The 21,324-nt window shown below is 39.9% G+C and overlaps 1 protein-coding gene across 3 annotated transcripts in view; it reads left to right on the top strand.

The window, feature by feature from the left end:
- Positions 1–21,324, top strand: part of CYBRD1 (cytochrome b reductase 1) — a 42,268-nt gene that overhangs the window by 7,871 nt on the left and 13,073 nt on the right. For 2 of the 3 annotated variants that reach the window (XM_022570031.2, XM_089916684.1), the window contains exon 2: positions 14,108–14,316. The exons of the other annotated variant lie outside the window; for it this stretch is intronic. In XM_022570031.2, the coding sequence (XP_022425739.1) occupies positions 14,108–14,316 (209 nt within the window). The remainder of the gene's footprint in view (positions 1–14,107; positions 14,317–21,324) is intronic. 3 annotated transcript variants of the gene reach the window in all.

The following is a 21,324-nucleotide window of genomic DNA, read 5'->3' as shown; positions in this document are numbered from 1 at the left end:
TTTTGGGGTTCACTTAAAGCTTACCTAAAGCTGTTAGGTGGGGCCGAGTGCAGAATACTTTTTACTTACTTGAAAGGACCATTTTTTAAAATATAAATTTATTTTTATTTATTTTTGGCTGCGTTGGGTCTTCGTAGCTGCGCGCAGGCTTTCTCTAGTTGCTGCACGCGGGGGCTGCTCTTCGTTGCAGTGCGCAAGCTTCTATTGTGGTGGCTTCTCTTGTTGAGTAACACAGGCTCTAGGCGCGTGGTCTTCAGTTGTTGTGGTGCATGGGCTCAGTAGTTGTGGCATGCAGGCTCAGTAGTTGTGGCTCACAGGCTCTAGAGAGCAGGCTCAGTAACTGTGGCACACGTGCTTAGTTGCTCTGTGACATGTGGGATCTTCCCGGATCAGGGCTCGAACCCGTGTCCCCTGCATTGGCAGGAGGGATCTTAACCACTGCGCCACCAGGGAAGCCCAACTGTTTGGTTTTATATGAACTAACACTTGGGTCAGCAGTTGAGGTTTTGATTTGTGCGTTTTTATTTGTTTGTTTGTTTGTTTTGGTACGTGGGCCTCTCACTGTTGTGGTGTCTCCCGTTGCGGAGCACAGGCTCCGGACGCGCAGGCTCAGCGGCCATGGCTCATGGGCCCAGCCGCTCCGCGGCATGTAGAGATCTTCCCGGACTGGGGCACGAACCTGTGTCCCCTGCATTGGCAGGCGAACTCTCAACCACTGCGCCACCAGGGAAGCCCGATTTGTGCGTTTTAAAAGAGGATCTGCTCATTTTCTGAGAAATATTAAATTACTGTACTTTATCAAGATTTGTATATTCAACACATACTTACTGAATTCCTACTATGTGCTAGGCTCTGTGCTAAATGCTGGGATCTGACAGTGAACAAGACTGACGTACTCCTACCTTTGTAAATCACAAGATTTAAACACAGAAGAACTGGAGTCAAATTGTTTTCTATGTTTGGGGACATTTCCCTCCCTCCAAGTGCCCTTCTCCCCACATTCACTTTGACAAATTCTAAATTTGCATTGCCTGCTATGAGACAAATTTGTATATGTGGATAGTTTTGTAATGGTATATGGATAGAAAGTTGGTGTCAAACCAGAGATTACATCTTGGAGAATATATATTTCACATATTCCTGAGTTGATTATGCTGCTAGGAACTGAGAAAATTTCTAAATAATTCAATTCAATTCAAGTTACTTCATTTTTCCCTTCATTGTTGAAAGAATAATTGTACACAGGTATTGATTTCTTTTCCCTTTCCTTCCTTCCTTCCTTCCTTCCTCCCTCCCTCCCTCCCTCCCTCCCTCCCTTCCTTCCTTCCTTCCTAAGTTTATCACAATAGCATGTTCCACCACCAATAATTTTTCTTTTAGAAAGATTTAAAATGTATTTTTCACATTATATGTGTTCACGTTTCCCTTCATTTTCTGGGCGAAAATGCTTTTGCCAACTAGGGCCTCTAACAGAAAAACCCTTGTTTCAGTCACAAGTAGCTGTTTGATAGCATTTTCCCTCCTCATGGGCTTATGAGACCTTTTTCTTCCTTCTCACTGAACCTCAGGAATGGTGTCTAGGTCAGTGCCAAGCCAAAGAAGCAAGAAATATTTAAATTCCACTCTCCAAGGCAGTTTATACTACTGTTGAGAAGAGCTACTTGTTTAAGAAATGTGGTTGATTTGCTAAGGTTGCCCTTTCTCCTGAAGTGCACCGTATTTTGGTTACTTATGCATTTTAAAAAGCATGTAAACACCTTATGCAAATGCAGCATTTTGCAGTTATCCTCCATCTATCCAGAGAGCATTTTGAAACATAGTCAGCTACCCCACAGAACTTCTCTGTTGCCAGGATAGGTGCTGAAAACTCCATGCCTCACTTCTATGAGAGCCGCTGAGATTTCCACAAGCTGCCTACTTAGCAGTTGAGACTAATTGGCTATTGGGTTTGCAAGCTTACAGAAATATTGTTCTAACTTTAAAACTATTATGAACTCTTTCAACCACACAGAAAATAATATAACAGATCCCCATGTACTCATCGCCCAGATTTAACAGATGTTAAAATTTTTGCCATCATAAAAGTTTATAAACTTAAATAGAACTTAAAACAGGTAGGAATAATAGATAATGCAGGCTGATGGAGGGGAGAGGTTGGAGGCAGGCACCCTAACCTGAGCAAGAAACTAAAAGAGGAGATAGAAAAATTCTACACTAGACCCAGGGACTAAAAGAGAAACGTAACTGTCTGGGCCCGTTTGGATCAGAGGCAAGTACCTTTCCTGCTTCGGAAGTTCCTAGGGGCTTTCTCTTATAGTAATAGGACAGTGTGTTTTGTTGATAACCCCCAAACTGTCCATAAAAGATTAAATTGTGTTCCACTCATGCTAGTGCTAGAGAAGGAAAGCTAGTGTGCAACCAATTTGAAGAACATTTGAGTAAATGTGAAAAGTTTAAAAGTCAAGTTTTGACACTCAAAGAGGGTAGACTTCAGTTTTTTGGAAAATTTGACACATTTCTCTGTGGTGCCCGTAGTATTGAGAAGAGTGAAAATTCTTCATTGGGAGCATAGTTGTCTATGAATTTTGGGCAACTTTTTTAAGGTACTTTTAATTGAAGAACCACATACATGCAGAAAAGTACCTAAATCATAAATGACATGTTTTCATCACATGAACACACTCATGTACCCATCATGAAACAACATTCCAGGCACCCCAGAATCCCCTTGGTAACCCCTGTAACTCTCCTCAGTCATGATAACTATTCTTGATTTCTAACATCTGAGGTTAGTTTTGATTTTGGAAGTTTTTGATATAATATGACCCAGATTGGGGAGGAAAAGCTGTTGTGATTTATTGCTTATAATTTGCTATTTGAGCAAACATCCTGAGTATTTCCTTTTCGCATGTGGATGTTCAAGTTCCCTCATCTAAGATTCCTTCCCCTGGGGTGGTGCCTGGAGGATATAATGATGGTGACCACGATGATGATAACAACAGTGATATTAATTTAAAAAGACTAAATGATATTGAGCAAACTACTTCACATCTCTGTGCCTCTGCTTCCTGCTCTGTGTAATGGTAATAATAACCATACCTTCCTCACACAGTTGAGTCGAGGATTATAATGTAAACCTGTAAAGCACTTAGCATGGTGCCTACTACCTTGCAAGGGCTCAGGTGTTTGTGTGTGTGTGTGTGTGTGTGTGTGTGTAATAAATGAGGCTAAACCAGGAGAAAGGGAAATGCGTTACTAGGTTTTGGGTTTTTTTTTTTTTGTTGTTGTTGCGGTACGCGGGCCTCTCACTGCTGTGGCCTCTCCCGTTGCGGAGCAACAGGCTCCAGACGCGCAGGCTCAGCGGCCGGGCGCGCAGGCTCAGCGGCCATGGCTCACGGGCACAGCCGCTCCGTGGCATGTGGGATCTTCCCGGACTGGGGCACGAACCCGTGTCCCCTGCATTGGCAGGTGGACTCCCAACCACTGCGCCACCAGGGAAGCCCTTGGGGTTTTTAAAATAAATTTATTTATTTTATTTATTTTTGGCTGCGTTGGGTCTTCATTGCTGCGCGTGGGCTTTCTCTAGTTGTGGCAAGCGGGGGCTACTCTTTGTGGCGGTGTGCGGGCTTCTCATGGCAGTGGCTTCTCTTGTTGTGGAGCATGGGCTCTAGGTGCGCGGGCTTCAGTAGTTGTGGAACTCAGGCTCAGTAGTTGTGGCTTGCAGGCTCTAGAGCACAGGCTCAGTAGTTGTGGCGCACGGGCTTAGTTGTTCTGCGGCATGTGGGATCTTCCTGGACCAGGTCACAAACCCGTGTCCCCGGCATTGGTAGGCAGATTCTTAACCACCGCACCACCAGGGAGGCCCCACGTTATTAGGTTTTAATATTTTGTAGATTTTTATTTTACTACTGCCTGATCACAAATTGATTGCAAAAAACTCGATTGTGTAGATAAAAGGTTACTAAGTCTGTGAGTAAAGAGGCATTTGCTTTCCTTAAAAACTAAAGAATCATATAATTATGACAGTGAAATTTATTTTACTTCAACTTTTTGTTGAAGTTAGTAAATATTGGAAATAATCTATATGTCAGTTGTATGTCAACATACAATTGATTATTATCTAGAAAATCCAATATGTATGAGAATATTGTACAGGCCTTAAATTCATGTTTTCAAGGATAATTTAATGATATGTGAAATGTTCATGATATAATTTTAAGTATAAAAATAATTTAAAATGCAAAAAACAAACCAAAACCAAAAAACCCATTAGATCATATAGGGTGTGCCGCTGAGTCATCAGAGGAGGAAAAGCATGAGGAGGGGAAACCACACTGTTAGAGTTGACATTAATTTGATTTCTGGACTTTGATCAGTCTGCAGAAAGTGCTTTACATTTATTTATTTAAAAAATACTAGGGCTTCCCTGGTGGCGCTGTGGTTGAGAGCCTGCCGATGCGGGGGACGCAGGTTCGTGCCCCGGTCCGAGAGGGTCCCATGTGCCGCAGCGGCTGGGCCCATGAGCCATGGCTGCTGGGCCTGCGCGTCCTGAGCCTGTGCTCCGCAACGGGAGAGGCCGCAGCAGTGAGGCCCTAGTACCGCAAAAAAAACAAAAACAAAAACTTAAGGGTCATACACACACAAATAAAACTACTGAAATTCGAAAAAGGTTAGTGGATTATATTGATGTCAGTTTCCTGGATGTAATACTATACTGTAGTTATGTAAGACATTACCACTGGGGGAAACTGTGAAGAGTATATGGGATCTCTCTGTATTATTTGTTACAACTGTATGTAAATCTACAGTATCTCAAAATAAGTTAAAAAAAAATACTAATGGAGCTGCATACATATTTTGAGCCCAGGGCTGTTCTAGGCTCTGGGGATACAAGGAGAAACAGCAAGACACATTTTTGCCTTCAAAGAGGATGAAGTAGGGATGAGAAGGGGCCTTGAACTAGCTTTTATTTTTAATTAATTAATTAATTAATTATTTTGGCCATGTGGCAGGGCTTACAGGATCTCAGTTCCCGGACCAGTGATTGAACCCAGGCCATGGCAGTGGAAGTGCTGAGTCCTAACCACTGGACCGCCAGGGAATTCCCTGAACTAGCTTTTAAAAGTGTACCTTTTGGGATTTCCCTGGTGGTCCAGTGGTTGGGACTCAGGCACTTTCACTGTCAGGGCCCAGGGTTCAATCCCTGGTCGAGGAACTAGGATCCCGCAAGATGTGCAGCACGGCCAGAAAAACAAAGTGTACCTTTTAAGGTGTTGTATTAAATGGTTTGAAAAAATTTGTTGAATATAGAAATGATTGTCTACAAAGTTTCCATATCCTTAAGGAAATATAATCAATCAACATTTATAAGATAGACATATATGCACTAAAATTAGTAAGTGGTAGTCCTTCAGAATTTGTATTACATAAAAGGAATACTGTCCTAATGGTGAGGCCTGTCAAGTGTTGGAATGGAACCAAATAATAGGAAGATTGACATCTTGTGCTGAAAGCTCTAAAGAGGCTGAATTCACATCTATCTTTGTAGGTTTTTTGTGTTTCTGCCTGAAAATGGACAAGATAATCTTACATTTTTATGATCCAATTAAGTTTCATATATTCAAATTATAAATGTCTTTGAAAGGAAAAGGCAGCAGCAGTGTCTGCTTCTTCTTTTCTGGAATTAAGAAATATACATGATTCACTGCTGATATAATAGAATCCATTTTCCAAGGAAGTATTCTTTAAACATTTTCAATCCGCCATATATTTCCAGATATCTAAATTTTTCCTGACATGGACTGAAGGAGTGGAATGAGGGTGGGTTGGGGCAGGATATTGTCTTCAGAACAAAAATTAATTGTGAGACGCGGAGATCACCTTCCTCCCCACAGATACACCAGAAATACATCTACACGTGGAACAACTCCTACAGAGCACCTACTGAACGCTGGCAGAAGACCTCAGACCTCCCAAAAGGCAAGAAACGCCCCACGTACCTGGTTAGGGCAAAAGAAAAAAATAAACAGAGACAAAAGGATAGGGACGGGTCCTGCACCAGCGGGAGGGAGCTGTGAAGGAGGAAAAGTGTCCACACACTACGAAGCCCCTTCGCGGGCGGAGACTGGGGATGGCGGAGTGGGGGAGCTTCGGCGCCGCGGAGGAGAGCACAGCAACAGGGGTGCGGAGGGCAAAGCGGAGAGATTCCAGCGCAGAGGATCAGGGCCGACCGGCACTCACCAGCCGAGAGGCTTGTCTGCTCACCCGCCGGGGCGGGTGAGGCTGGGAGCTGAGGCTCCGGCTTCAGTCGGAGCGCCGGGAGAGGACTGGGGTTGGCGGCGTGAACACAGCCTGCAGGGCGTTAGTGCACCGCGGCTAGCCGGGAGGGAGTCCGGGGAAAAGTCTGGACCTGCCGAAGAGGCAAGAGACTTTTACTTCCCTCTTTATTTCCTGGTGCGAGAGGAGAGGGGATTAAGAACGCTGCTTAAAGGAGCTACAGAGACGGGCGTGAGCCGCGGCTAAAAGTGCGGACCCCAGAGACAGACATGAGACGCTAAGGCCGCTGCTGCCGCCACCAAGAAGCCTGTGTGCGAACACAGGTCACTATCCACACCCCCCTTCCGGGGAGCCTGTGCAGCCCGCCACTGCCAGGGTCCCGGGATCCAGGGACAACTCCGCCTGGAGAACGCACGGCGCACCTCAGGCTGGCAACGTCATGCTGGCCTCTGCCGCCGCAGGCTCGCCCCGCACTCCGTGCCCCTCCCTCCCCCCCGGCCTGAGTGAGCCAGAGCCCGCGAATCAGCTGCTCCTTTAACCCCGTCCTGTCTGAGCAAAGAACAGACGCCCTCCGGCGACCTACACGCACAGGCGGGGCCAAATCCAAAGCTGAGCCCCTGGGAGCTGTGAGAACAAAGAAGAGAAAGGGAAATCTCTCCCAGCAGCCTCAGAAGCAGTGGATTAAAGCTCCACAATCAGCTTGATGTACCCTGCATCTGTGGAATACGCGAATAGACAACGAATCGTTCCAAATTAAGGAGCCGTGTGGATGAAAGGCTCTTGGTGGTGCAGCCAGGAGTTAGTGCTGTGCCTCTGAGGTGGGAGAGCCAACTTCAGGACACTGGTCCGCAAGAGGCCTCCCAGCTGCACATAATATCAAACAGCGAAAATCTCCCAGAGATCTCCATCTCAATGCCAGCACCCAGCTTCACTCAATGACCAGCAAGCAACAGTGCTGGACATCCTATGCCAAACAACTAGCAAGACAGGAACACAACCCCACCAATTAGCAGAGAGGCTGCCCAAAATCATAATAAGTCCACAGACACCCCAAAACACACCACCAGACGTGGACCTGCCCACCAGAAAGACAAGATCCAGCCTCATCCACCAGAACACAGGCACTAGTACCCTCCACCAGGAAGCCTACACAACCCACTGAACCAACCTTAGCCACTGGGGACAGACACTAAAAACAACAGGAACTACGAACCTTCAGCCTGCAAAAAGGAGACCCCAAACACAGTAAGATAAGCAAAATGAGAAGACAGAAAAACACACAGCAGATGAAGGAGCAAGATAAAAACCCACCAGACCTAACAAATGAAGAGGAAATAGGCAGTCTACCTGAAAAAGAATTCAGAATAATGATAGTAAAGATACAAAATCTTGGAAATAGAATAGACAAAATGCAAGAAACAGTTAACAAGGACCTAGAAGAACTAAAGATGAAACAAACAATGATGAACAACACAATAAATGAAATGAAAAGATGGGATCAATAGCAGAATAACTGAGGCAGAAGAACGGATAAGTGACCTGGAAGATAAAATAGTGGAAATAACTAATGCAGAGCAGAATAAAGAAAAAAGAATGAAAAGAACTGAGGACAGTCTCAGAGACCTCTGGGACAACATTAAACACACCAACATTCGAATTATAGGGGTTCCAGAAGAAGAAGAGAAAAAGAAAGGGACTGAGAAAATATTTGAAGAGATTATAGTTGAAAACTTCCCTAATATGGGAAAAGAAATAGTTAATCAAGTCCAGGTAGCACAGAGAGTCCCATCCAGGATAAATCCAAGGAGAAATACGCCAAGACACATATTAATCAAACTGTCAAAAATTAAATACAAAGAAAGCATATTAAAAGCAGCAAGGGAAAAACAACAAATAACACACAAGGGAATCCCCATAAGGTTAACAGCTGATCTTTCAGCAGAAACTCTGCAAGCCAGAAGGGAGTGGCAGGACATATTGAAAGTGTTGAAGGAGAAAAACCTGCAACCAAGATTACTCTACCCAGCAAGGATCTCATTCAGATTTGATGGAGAAATTAAAACCTTTACAGACAAGCAAAAGCTGAGAGAGTTCAGCACCACCAAACCAGCTCTACAACAACTGCTAAAGGAACTTCTCTAGGCAAGAAACACAAAAGAAGGAAAAGACCTACAATAACAAACCCAAAACAGTTAAGAAAATGGGAATGGGAACATACATATCGATAATTACCTTAAATGTAAATGGACTAAATGCTCCCACCAAAAGACACAGATTGGCTGAATGGATACAAAAACAAGACGCATATATTTGCTGTCTACAAGAGACCCACTTCAGACCTAGAGACACATACAGACTGAAAGTAAGGGGATGGAAAAAGGTATTTCATGCAAATGGAAACCAAAAGAAAGCTGGAGTAGCAATTCTCATATCAGACAAAATAGACTTTAAAATAAAGACTATTAGAAGAGACAAAGAAGGACACTACATAATGATCAAGGGATCGATCCAAGAAGAAGATATAACAATTGTAAATATTTATGCACCCAACATAGGAGCACCTCAATACATAAGGCAAATACTAACAGCCATAAAAGGGGAAATTGACAGTAACACATTCATAGTAGGGGACTTTAACACCCCACTTTCACCAATGGACAGATCATCCAAAATGAAAATAAATAAGGAAACACAAGCTTTAAATGATACATTAAACAAGATGGACTTAATTAATATTTATAGGACATTCCATCCAAAAACAACAGAATACACATTTTTCTCAAGTGCTCATGGAACATTCTCCAGGATAGATCATATCTTGGGTCACAAATCAAGCCTTGGTAAATTTAAGAAAATTGAAATTGTATCAAGTATCTTTTCCAACCACAACGCTATGAGACTAGATATCAATTACAGGAAAAGATCTGTAAAAAATACAAACACATGGAGGCTAAACAATACACTACTTAATAACGAAGTGATCACTGAAGAAATCAAAGAGGAAATCAAAAAATACCTAGAAACAAATGACAATGGAGACACGACAACTCAAAATCTATGGGATGCAGCAAAAGCAGTTCTAAGAGGGAAGTTTATAGCAATACAATCCTACCTTAAGAAACAGGAAACATCTCGAATAAACAACCTAACCTTGCACCTAAAGCAATTAGAGAAAGAAGAACAAAAAACCCCCAAAGTTAGCAGAAGGAAAGAAATCATAAAAATCAGACCAGAAATAAATGAAAAAGAAATGAAGGAAACGATAGCAAAGATCAATAAAACTAAAAGCTGGTTCTTTGAAAGGATAAACAAAATTGATAAACCATTAGCCAGACTCATCAAGAAAAAAAGGGAGAAGACTCAAATCAATAGAATTAGAAATGAAAAAGGAGAAGTAACAACTGACGCTGCAAAAATACAAAAGATCATGAGAGATTACTACAAGCAACTCTATGCCAATAAAATGGACAACCTGGAAGAAATGGACAAATTCTTAGAAAGGCACAACCTGCCAAAACTGAATCAGGAAGAAATAGAAAATATGAACAGACCAATCAAAAGCACTGAAATTGAAACTGTGATTAAAAATCTTCCAACAAGCAAAAGCCCAGGACCAGATGGCTTCACAGGCGAATTCTATCAAACATTTAGAGAAGAGCTAACACCTGTCCTTCTCAAACTCTTCCAAAATATAGCAGAGGGAGGAACACTCCCAAACTCATTCTACGAGGCCACCATCACCCTGATACCAAAACCAGACAAGGATGTCACAAAGAAAGAAAACTACAGGCCAATATCACTGATGAACATAGATGCAAAAATCCTCAACAAAATACTAGCAAACAGAATCCAACAGCACATTAAATGGATCATACACCATGATCAAGTGGGGTTTATTCCAGGAATGCAAGGATTCTTCAATATACGCAAATCAATCAACGTGATACAACATATTAACAAACTGAAGAATAAAAACCATATGATCATCTCAATAGATGCAGAGAAAGCTTTTGACAAAATTCAACACCATTTATGATAAAAACCCTGCAGAAAGTAGGCATAGAGGGAACTTTCCTCAACATAATAAAGGCCATATATGACAAACCCACAGCCAACATCGTCCTCAATGGTGAAAAACTGAAAGCATTTCCACTAAGATCAGGAACAAGACAAGGTTGCCCACTCTCACCACTCTTATTCAACATAGTTTTGGAAGTTTTAGCCACAGCAATCAGAGAAGAAAAGGAAATAAAAGGAATCCCAATTGGAAAAGAAGAAGTAAAGCTGTCACTCTTTGCAGATGACATGATACTATACATAGAGAATCCTAAAGATGCTACCAGAAAACTACTAGAGCTAATCAATGAATTTGGTAAAGTAGCAGGATACAAAATTAATGCACAGAAATCTCTGGCATTCCTATACACTAAGGATGAAAAATCTGAAAGTGAAATCAAGAAAACACTCCCATTTACCACTGCAACAAAAAGAATAAAATGCCTAGGAATAAACCTTCCTAAGGAGACAAAAGACCTGTATGCAGAAAATTATAAGACACTGATGAAAGAAATTAAAGATGATACAAATAGATGGAGAGATATACCATGTTCTTGGATTGGAAGAATCAACATTGTGAAAATGACTCTACTACCCAAAGCAATCTACAGATTCAATGCAATCCCTATCAAAGTACCACTGGCATTTTTCACAGAACTAGAACAAAAAATTTCACAATTTGTATGGAAACACAAAAGACCCCAAATAGCCAAAGCAATCTTGAGAATGAAAAGCGGAGCTGGAGGAATCAGGCTTCCTGACTTCAGACTATACTACAAAGCTACAGTAATCATGACAGTATGGTACTGGCACAAAAACAGAAATATAGATCAATGGAGCAGGATAGAAATCCCAGAGATAAACCCATGCACATATGGTCACCTTATCTTTGATAAAGGAGGCAGGAACGTACAGTGGAGAAAGGACAGCCTCTTCAATAAGTGGTGCTGGGAAAACTGGACAGCTACATGTAAAAGTATGAGATTAGATCACTCCCTAACACCATACACAAAAATAAGCTCAAAATGGATTAAAGACCTAAATGTAAGGCCAGAAACTATCAAACTCTTAGAAGAAAACATAGGCAGAACACTCTATAACATAAATCATAGCAAGGTCCTTTTTGACCCACCTCCTAGAGAAATGTTAATAAAAACAAAAATAAACAAATGGGACCTAATGAAACTTAAAAGCTTTTGCGCAGCAAAGGAAACCATAAACAAGACCAAAAGACAACCCTCAGATGGGAGAAAATATTTGCAAATGAAGCAACTGACAAAGGATTAATCTCCAAAATTTACAAACAGCTCATGCAGCTCAATATCAAAAAAAACAACCCAATCCAAAAATGGGCAGAAGACCTAAATAGACATTTCTCCAAAGAAGATATACAGACTGCTAATAAACACATGAAAGAATGTTCAACATCACTAATCATTAGAGAAATGCAAATCAAAACTACAATGAGATATCATCTCACACCAGTCAGAATGGCCATCATCAAAAAATCTAGAAACAATAAATGCTGGAGAGGGTGTGGAGAAAAGGGAACCCTCTTACACTGTTGGTGGGAATGTAAATTGATACAGCCACTGTGGAGAACAGTATGGAGGTTCCTTAAAAAACTACAAATAGAACTAGTATATGACCCAGCAATCCCACTACTGGGCATATACCCTGAGAAAACCATAATTCAAAAAGAGTCATGTACCAAAATGTTCATTGCAGCTCTATTTACAATAGCCCAGAGATGGAAACAACCTAAGTGTCCATCATCAGATGAATGGATAAAGAAGATGTGGCACATATATACAATGGAATATTACTCAGCCATAAAAAGAAACGAAATTGAGCTATTTGTAATGAGGTGGATAGACCTAGAGTCTGTCATACAGAGTGAAGTAAGTCAGAAAGAGAGAGACAAATACCGTATGCTAACACATATATATGGAATTTAAGAAAAAGAAATGTCATGAAAAACCTAGGGGTGAAACAGGAATAAAGACACAGACTTACTAGAGAATGGACTTGAGGCTATGGGGAGGGGGAAGGGTAAACTGTGACAAAGCGAGAGAGAGGCATGGACATATATACACTACCAAACGTAAGGTAGATAGCTAGTGGGAAGCAGCCGCATAGCACAGGGAGATCAGCTCCGTGCTTTGTGACCGCCTGGAGGGGTGGGATAGGGAGGGTGGGAGGGAGGGAGATGCAAGCAGGAAGAGATATGGGAACATATGTATATATATAACTGATTCATTTTGTTGTGAAGCTGAAACTAACATACCATTGTAAAGCAATTATTCTCCAATAAAGATGTTAAAATAAAATAAAAATAAGAAAAATTAATTGCATGCTGGGTGAGGTGGGTATATAACCTATTGCTTAAGCCAGGACACTAAAAAAAAAAAAAAAAGAAGCTTTTTAAGTATCTTTTTGTTAAAGTTTAATCTACATGCAGAAAAGTATACATATAAATATATAGCTTAATGAATCTTCCCCCAGTGATTACCTATGTAACCAACACCTAGTTTGAAAATCAGATTATTAGCAGGAGCCCAGAAATCCCTCGTGAATTCCTTTCCAGTTGCTATACCCCTTCCTCACAAGGGCAACCAATATCTTGACTTTTCTTACTGCAGAGATGAGTGTTGCCTGTTGTTATACTTCATATCAATTGAATCATACAGTATATACCTGTTTATGTCTGGTTTCTTGGCATTGACATTATACGTTGGTCCATATCATTGGGTGAAGTTCTAGTTTTAGTTCATTCATCCTCTTTGCTGTATATTATTCCATGGTGTGAATATATCACAATTTATTTATTCAATCTCTTAATGATGGACATTGGGAAGTTCCCAGGTTTTGGTTACAATGAATAGTGCTGTAATGATATTCTCGTACTTGTCTTTTGGGGAACTTATGTACAAACTTCTTTGGGGCATATACTCAGGAGTAGAATTACTTAGATCATAAGGTATGCATATGTTTTGCTTAAGTAGATGCTGCTAGTTTTCCAAAGTGTTTGTTCTCATCTAAACTCTTATCAGCAGAACATGAGCGTTCTGATTGTTTCACAACCTCTCCAATACTCAGTATTTTCCATATTTAGCCATTCAGATATGTGGTAGAGGTATTCTCATTTCTCTGTTGACCAATGAAGTTGATATCTTTATTATGTTTATTAGTCACTTGGATATACTCTTTTGTGAAATACTTAGATATACTCTTGGATATACTTTGTCTATTTAAATCTTTGCACATATTTTTCTATTGTTTAGTCTGTCTTTTTCTTGTCAAATTAAGACACTTATATGAAGAAACCAGATCATAAGATTAAGAATTTCATTTTGGACATGTTGAGTTTAAAATATTTGAGAGGCATCTATATGGATATGTCAAGAAGCCATTGGATTATGTGGGTGTGGAGTTCAGAAGAAAGTTCTGGGCTGGAGATGAGAATTTTGGAGTCCCTACCATGCAGGTAGCATTTTAATGAAAGAGTGAATGAGATCACGCAGAGAGAGAGCAGAGAGAGGAAAAAAATCCTAGGACTGAGCCTGAGAGGCAGCAAGGTTCGTTCATAAGTTGGGAGTAAAGAAGATGCCAGCAAAGAGCCCAAGGAACCACTGAGAGGCAGGGAAGAGGGGGGAAGCAGAAGCCATGAGAAAAGGGTTTCACAAAAGGGAATGTTCACTGTGTCGAACTGTTCATCTTGTGTTGATTAAAAAAACAGCACCGCTACATTCTGTCCACTTTTGTCTCTTTTTAGCCATCATCGTATACAGACTGCCATGGACCTGGAAATGCAGCAAGCTCCTGATGAAATCCATCCATGCAGGGTTAAACGCTGTTGCTGCCATTCTTGCAATTATTTCTCTGGTGGCTGTTTTTGATTTCCACAATGCCAGGAACATCCCCAATATGTATAGTCTGCACAGCTGGGTTGGACTGACAGCTGTCATTCTCTACATCTTACAGGTCAGTATCTCAGTGTTTCTTTTTAATTTTTTTAAAATTAATTAATTTATTTATTTTTGGCTGTGTTGGGCCTTTGTTTCTGTGTGAGGGCTTTCTCTAGTTGCAGCAAGCGGGGGCCACTCTTCATCGTGGTGCGCGGGCCTCTCACTATCGCGGCCTCTTTTGTTGTGGAGCGCAGGCTCCAGACGCGCAGGCTCAGTAATTGTGGCTCACTGGCCTAGTTGCTCCGCGGCATGTGGGATCTTCCCAGACCAGGGCTCGAACCCGTGTCCCCTGCATTGGCAGGCAGACTCTCAACCACTGCGCCACCAGGGAAGCCCTCTCAGTGTATTTCTAAACAAGATATAAAAAGTAAAACAATTCAGATACTTTCGATGTTTTCCATTCATTCATAGTTTCTTGGAAATCATCTCATTCCCACTAGTCACTGTTCCATTTGTTTCCATTATAAGTGTTTCCCCCTGAGGGGGCACCAGAACTGCAGAATTCAGTTATGAGCTTGAATGTAAGGGTTTAAATATGGACATATGTATGTAGAGAAATTGCCATCTCATAATATCTAGGCTGCCATTGTTTGGACTTTAAATTCCATGTGCTGGATCAACTAGCATAGGCAAGAGCTATAGATTTCTTTCTCACATTCTCTGTCACTTCTATTTTCTAGGTTTAATTTTAAGAGTAAAGAGGTAAATTTTTACGTCTTTGTTAGATTTTGAAGGTTCAGTGATTATTTTATTTTCATTTCATTTATTAAATGTCTTCATTTACTAAAAACACATACTCTTTTTTAAGTATTTATTTATTTGGCTGTACCAGGTCTTTGTTGCCGCATGTGGTCTCTTAGTTGTGGCATGGGGGATCTAGTTCCCTGACCAGGGATCAAACCCAGGCCCGCTGCATTGGGAGCACGAGTCTTAACCACTGGACCACCAGGGAAGTCCCCAAAAAACACATACTCTTAAGAGCATTATATTTAAATGTAAGTTAATGGAGTGAGATAGGAATTTGGCTGTTCTAGATCACAAAAGTAAAGGTTAATTTTTAATGTTTTTGGTGTTAACCATTTTGTTGAAAAGTCTTTGTCAATTTTTTTGACAAACTATGTCAATTCACTTCCCTTGCTTAGTACATATATCCAACTCCTGATTGGGACATCATTGTGAACTTACTTTTCTGTGGATATAGGAGAAGAAGCTGGAGTGAGTTCATAAAACCTCAAGGCATATTTTAGAATATATGAATGTATGACCTCTTTAAAAAAGGATCTCTTAGCAGACATGTATTTGTCATTTTTCTGCTTCTTAAAGTAAGGTTTTTAAAGGCTTAAGCCTTTTTGAATTTTTTTTTTTAAAGCCTTTTTGAATTTTAAGTAAGTAAAAGTTGATATCTATATGGACACTATTAATAATTTAAGTTTGCATTAGCATGCCTGGAGGTAGGGATTGGCGGATTGAAAGGTGCCAGACAGAAGGGGAGCATAGGGAGAACCCTGTATCAAACATGATCTTACTGATCAAGAAGGAACAAGGAGAATATCTCAAATTGGGTGGCTGAGCCTAGCCCAGATCTCCTGCCCTCAAAGTTGATTTTCCCTCAGTGTTCTCATCTGGGAGACAGCGTCCTCCTCTGCTGCCAGCTGGTGGACCCTCTCCCTTCAGAGAGTAGGATGGCAAGAGCAGGGGCCATTGAGATGCTGCCAGTTGCTTTGGGGACCCCCTTGGTCTACTAGCATCTCTTCAGGACCTTCCTAGCTTTCTGTTCTGCTTTCAGCGGCTTGTTCCCCTCCCTTTGCCTCACCTCCTTTGTGCCACACCAGAATGCAGGATATTAGAGCCAGAGCGCAGTGTGAGGCATTCTGCTTACCTCACGTAGTCCTTCAAGTGAGATAGTCTTTACAGATGCTGAGGACGCACAGGTTACACAGCAGGAGGCAGAGCTGGGACTCAGGCGCTGGTCTTTCCAATCCTGAGCTCTCCCCACATGGTCCTGCTGTTTCCACAACATCCCCACCATCACTCAGCCCGTGTTTGATCATCCTCAGTGGACGGCCATATTTCTGAGGAACAGAATGGAGACTACCCAAAACTTTATGTAGCTTGCCTGTGAGAGGGTTTATGGTTCTGAGTACAGTAGTTAAAATGAATTAGATAAAATGCCTTTAGTGCGTTAGTTATATGCCAAGGCATTCTCTGAACATCTGGAAAGATATGCATCAGAATGTTAACAGAAATGATCTCTAGGTGGCTGGATTCCAGTTGATTATTTTTCTTTTCACTTTTTGTATCTTCTAAATACACATGCATTTCTGTATAACAATAAAAGCTTTTAAAGCTAAAAAAAAAAGTTTCCTATACTAGGTATACCTTTTAATCTGGAATTTCTAAAAACCAATTTATACCGTGCTCTATATCTTAATATATAAGATTAAGAAATATCTAGGAATTAGCAAAAAAGAGAATATTTATTGGAAAATATATGGGTCTTAGATAAAATGGTTCTCAGAGGAATATAGGCTTAAATGCCTTTATTTATTGAAATAAAAACTTAAAATATGTAAATGGAGTATTCACTTAAGAAACTGAAGTTCAATTATATCTCGATAAAACCAGGAGAAAAAAAAAGAAACTAAAAGAGAACAGCAAAATATACAAGGAAAAGTAAACACCAAAAAAAAAAAAAATCCGTGAACAGTTGTATTAGTTTTCTATTGTTGCCATAACAATTTACCACAAACGTAGTGGCTTAAAACAACCCAAATATATTACCTCACAGTTTCTCTACATCAGAAGTCCAGATTGGCTTGGCTGGTTTCTCTGCTCAGGGTCTCACAAGGTCAAAATCAAGGTGTTAGCTGGCCTGGGCTCTTATGGAAAGACTCTGGGGTAGAATCACCTCCCAAGCTAATTTAGGTTGTTGGCAAAATCTAGTTCCTTGCGGTTGTAAGACTGAGGTCCCCATACCCTCACTGACTGTGGGCTGAGGGTTGTCCTTAGCTCCTCTCTCTGTTCCTTGCACATGGCCCCCTCTGTCTCACTGGCTTGGAATCTCTCTGACTTCTCCTTCTTTCTCCTCTTCATCTCTTCTTCCTCCAGCCAAAGTTCTCTGTTTTTGAAAGGGTTCATGTAATTAGATTGGGCTGCCCAGATAATCCAGGGTTTTCTCCCAATCAGAAAATCCATAACCTTAATTACATCAGCGAGGCATCTTTTGCCATGTAACATAACGTATTCATAGCTTGCAGGGATTAAGTTGTGGACATCTTTGGGAGGCGGCATGATTTAGCCTATCACAGCCATAAATTAAAAATAAAAGAAATTACAAATAAAATGAAAAGCTGCTTCTTTAAAACAAGTAGAAAAAATAGATAAACCACTGCAAATCTGATTGAAAAAAAACCACAATATACAACATTAAGAATAAGAAAGAAATATAGTCATAGATATAAATAATATTTTAAAATTAGGACAGTTTATTAAATTATTAATATATGGTAATATTCTTAAAAATCTTAAAGAAAGAAAAAAGGATTGTTTTCTTGCCAAATATAAACTACCAAATTTGACCCAAGAGGAACTAGAAAACCTAAACAGACCAATAACATTATAAGCAACTGGTAAGATCATTTGAAATCTATCACTAAAAAAGACATCAGGTCCAGATTGTTTTATACCTTTGAACTACAAGGAACAGATACTTTAAACTGATCCAGTACACTGGGAGAAAACAAACTCCTCTCAGATGTTGCCCCATTGTGCACTCCATACTTCATATCTAAGGTGGCAGCTCTGATGATAAACACCTTTACCAATATCAAACAGCGAACATCAGCTTAAACTGTGAAATACTGAAGACATTTCCATTAAATAAATAAGACATTGATGCTTGGTACCTTTGTCATTCAACTTTGTTTTAGAGGTTTTAGCTAATGCATAAGATAATGAAAAAAATCTGTATAAATAATAGAAAATTTGTGACTTTTTTCCTGTTTGCAGATCATATAATACATGTCTAGAAACACAAGAGATAGCTAAAATAATGAGAGAATTTGGAAAGGTATCTGGATATAAGATAGCCATGCAGAATCCAATAACTTTTGCCCATACTAGAAATGACCATTTAGAATAAGAAGTAGAATCCTGTAAATCTTATAGTAGAATACTATAAAAACTTATTGAAAAACAGAAAACATGGTATGAATAGAAGGATACCATGTTACTGAAAGAGAAAAATTAATATAGAAATATCCTTCCCTCTTCAACTAATATTTATAGTTAATATAATTCTAATTCTAAACCCAATGGGAGTTTTAAACTTTATGCAGAAGAACAAGTATCCAAGGATAACCAAGAAAATTTTGGAGAAGGGAGACCTGCTTTATTCAAAACAAGGTATTCACACAGGAATAAACAAAATATATCCATGGCAAGAACAAAGAGGACAGAAACAGCCCAAGTGTGTATAAGAACTTTTTCTATGACACTATGGTATTTCAATTTACCAGGGAAAGAATGCTTATTTAATCAATGTTACCTTCATAATTGGCTATCCATTTGGAAAAAACCAAACAAACAAAAAGACTCTGTACATCACACAAAAGAAAAAAAAATTCCAGATACAGTAGATTAAAGGTATGAGTATAAAAAATCCAAAATCAGTGAAAAGAGAAAAAGAAAATTAAGAAGCATATAATCTGTATAATACTGAGGTAGGGGAGGCCATAAGGTTGACAAGAAATCTAAAAACCATAAAGGAAAAGAAAGACATTTATGACTACATAAAATTTTTTTTAAATTATAGTCATTTCTCAGTATCTTTGGGGGATTGTTTCCAGGACCCCCTCGGACACCAAAATCCAAGGATGCTCAAGTTTCTTGTATAAAATGGTGTAGTATTTGCATGTAACCTGCACACATCCTCCCATATACTTTAAATCATCTCTAGATTACTTACAATACCTAATACAATGTAAATGCTCTGTAAATACAATGTAAATCCTATATAAATAGTTGCTGGTCTGCAGCCAATTCAAATTTTGCTTTTTGGAACTTTCTGGAATTTGTTTTTCTGGAATATTTTTGATCTGTGGTTGGTGGAATTTATGTATGCTGAGCCCGTGGCTATGGAGGGCTGACTGTATATGTGACAAAAGATATTCAAGTCAGCAGGAACTGCACAAGGAGATATGGGGAATAATTATGTCATGTGTTAAGGGTTAATGTGTTTAATATACAAAACAACTCCTAAAAATTAATAATAAAAAGTCAACCTAATAGAGCAATGAACAAAAGAGTTGAACAGGCAGTTCAAAGAAGAATTAAATCACCAATGAGCATATGATAAAATGTCCAACCTCACTAAGAAGTTAGGGAAATGTAAGTTAAAACAACAATAAAGTAACATTTTCTCCCATGAGACTGACAGAACAACAATAGTGATATCCATTGCTATCATAGATGTGAGGTAAGGATGAACTTCTGCCCTGCTGGTGGGAAAGTGAATTGCCACCGAATTAGGGAAGTAGTTTGTTAATATCTATTATTTTTAAAAAAAATATACTTACTCTTACACAACATTGTAAATCAACCATACTCCAGTAAAAATTTAAAGTATATATATATATATATATATATATATATATATATATATACTTTTTTTTTTTTTTTTTTTTTTATATACTTACTCTTTAACATAGTGATCCCACATTTGGGGAGAGTGGAAATAAAATACTGTCACAAAAGGAACTCTAAGAAGGATTTTTAGTGCGGCAATGTTTGCAGGAAACGGGAAGCAACCTAAATGTCCATCAACAAGGGAATGGCTAAATAATTTGTGGTAAATCCATGTTGAATATTATACAGCTGTTACAAAGAACGTAACTATGTCTACTGATCAAGAGTGAAATCAGGGACTTCCCTGGTGGCGCAGTTGTTAAGAATCTGCCTGCCAATGCAGGGGACACGGGTTCCATCCCTAGTCCAGGAAGATCGCACATGCTGGGGAGCAACTAAGCCTGTGCACCACAACTACTGAGCCTGCGCTCTAGAGCCTACACTACTGAGCCCACGTGCCACAATTACTGAGGCCCGCAACACCTAGAGCCTGTGCTCCGCAACAAGAGAAGCCACCGCAATGAGAAGCTCACTCACCACAACGAAGAGTAGCCCCTGCTCACCACAACTAGAGAAAGACCGTGCGCAGCAACAAAGACCCAACACAGCCAAAAATAAATAGATAAATAAATATTTTTTTAAAAAGGAGGAAAGAAAGGGGGCTAGCAACAAAGCAATACAACCAATACAAGCTGAAAAGTCTTCACCCTTCCTCGTGTTTGTCTATGAATTGCAAAGCATTTTAAGTTGTAGGTATTTTTTCTACTTGTGAGATCTAGCCTCTGGGGGATTTCTAAAAAAATAAAAAACCATTGTGTGTATGTAGAAGTTATGAATCATAATAAAGTTAACTCTCATGATTCCACCGTCCAACTTAATTTAGAAAACATAGAACACCTCCTCACCCCCAACTTGATCCCACATCTTTCTACCTATCCCAGCCCCTGGAGGTAACCATTCTCCAGAAGTTTTTTTCTCATTCCTGTTTTTCTTTATAATTTTACCACATACTGTAAATTCCCAAACAATATGTTTAGTTTTTATTTTTTACTTTTTAAAAAGCAGTATCAAATGTGTTCAATTACAACTTTTTTTTTCTTTCTGCTGATTCAACTATATTGATTCCTCTAGGTGTAGTTTATTCATTTTTACTTGTTTTTTTTCCTCAAAGAATTTTTTTTTAAATTCATTTATTTTTGGCTGCTCTGGTTCTTCGTTGCTGTGCGCGGTGAGTAGGGGTTACTCTTTGTCGCGGTGCACAGGCTTCTCATTGCGGTGGCTTCTCTTGTTGTGGAGCACGGGCTCTAGGCACGCAGGCTTCAGTAGCTGCGGCACCTGGGATCAGTAGTGGTGGCACACGGGCTTAGTTGCTCTGTGGCGTGTGGGATCTTTCTGGACC

The sequence above is a fragment of the Delphinapterus leucas genome, chromosome 8, assembly GCF_059928025.1.
Source record: "Delphinapterus leucas isolate spDelLeu-1000000601 "Yukka" chromosome 8, BTC_Dleu_Yukka2, whole genome shotgun sequence".
NCBI lineage: Eukaryota > Metazoa > Chordata > Mammalia > Artiodactyla > Monodontidae > Delphinapterus > Delphinapterus leucas.
Note: the sequence above shows the minus strand (reverse complement) of the source record. Positions and strands in the feature narration are given on the sequence as shown.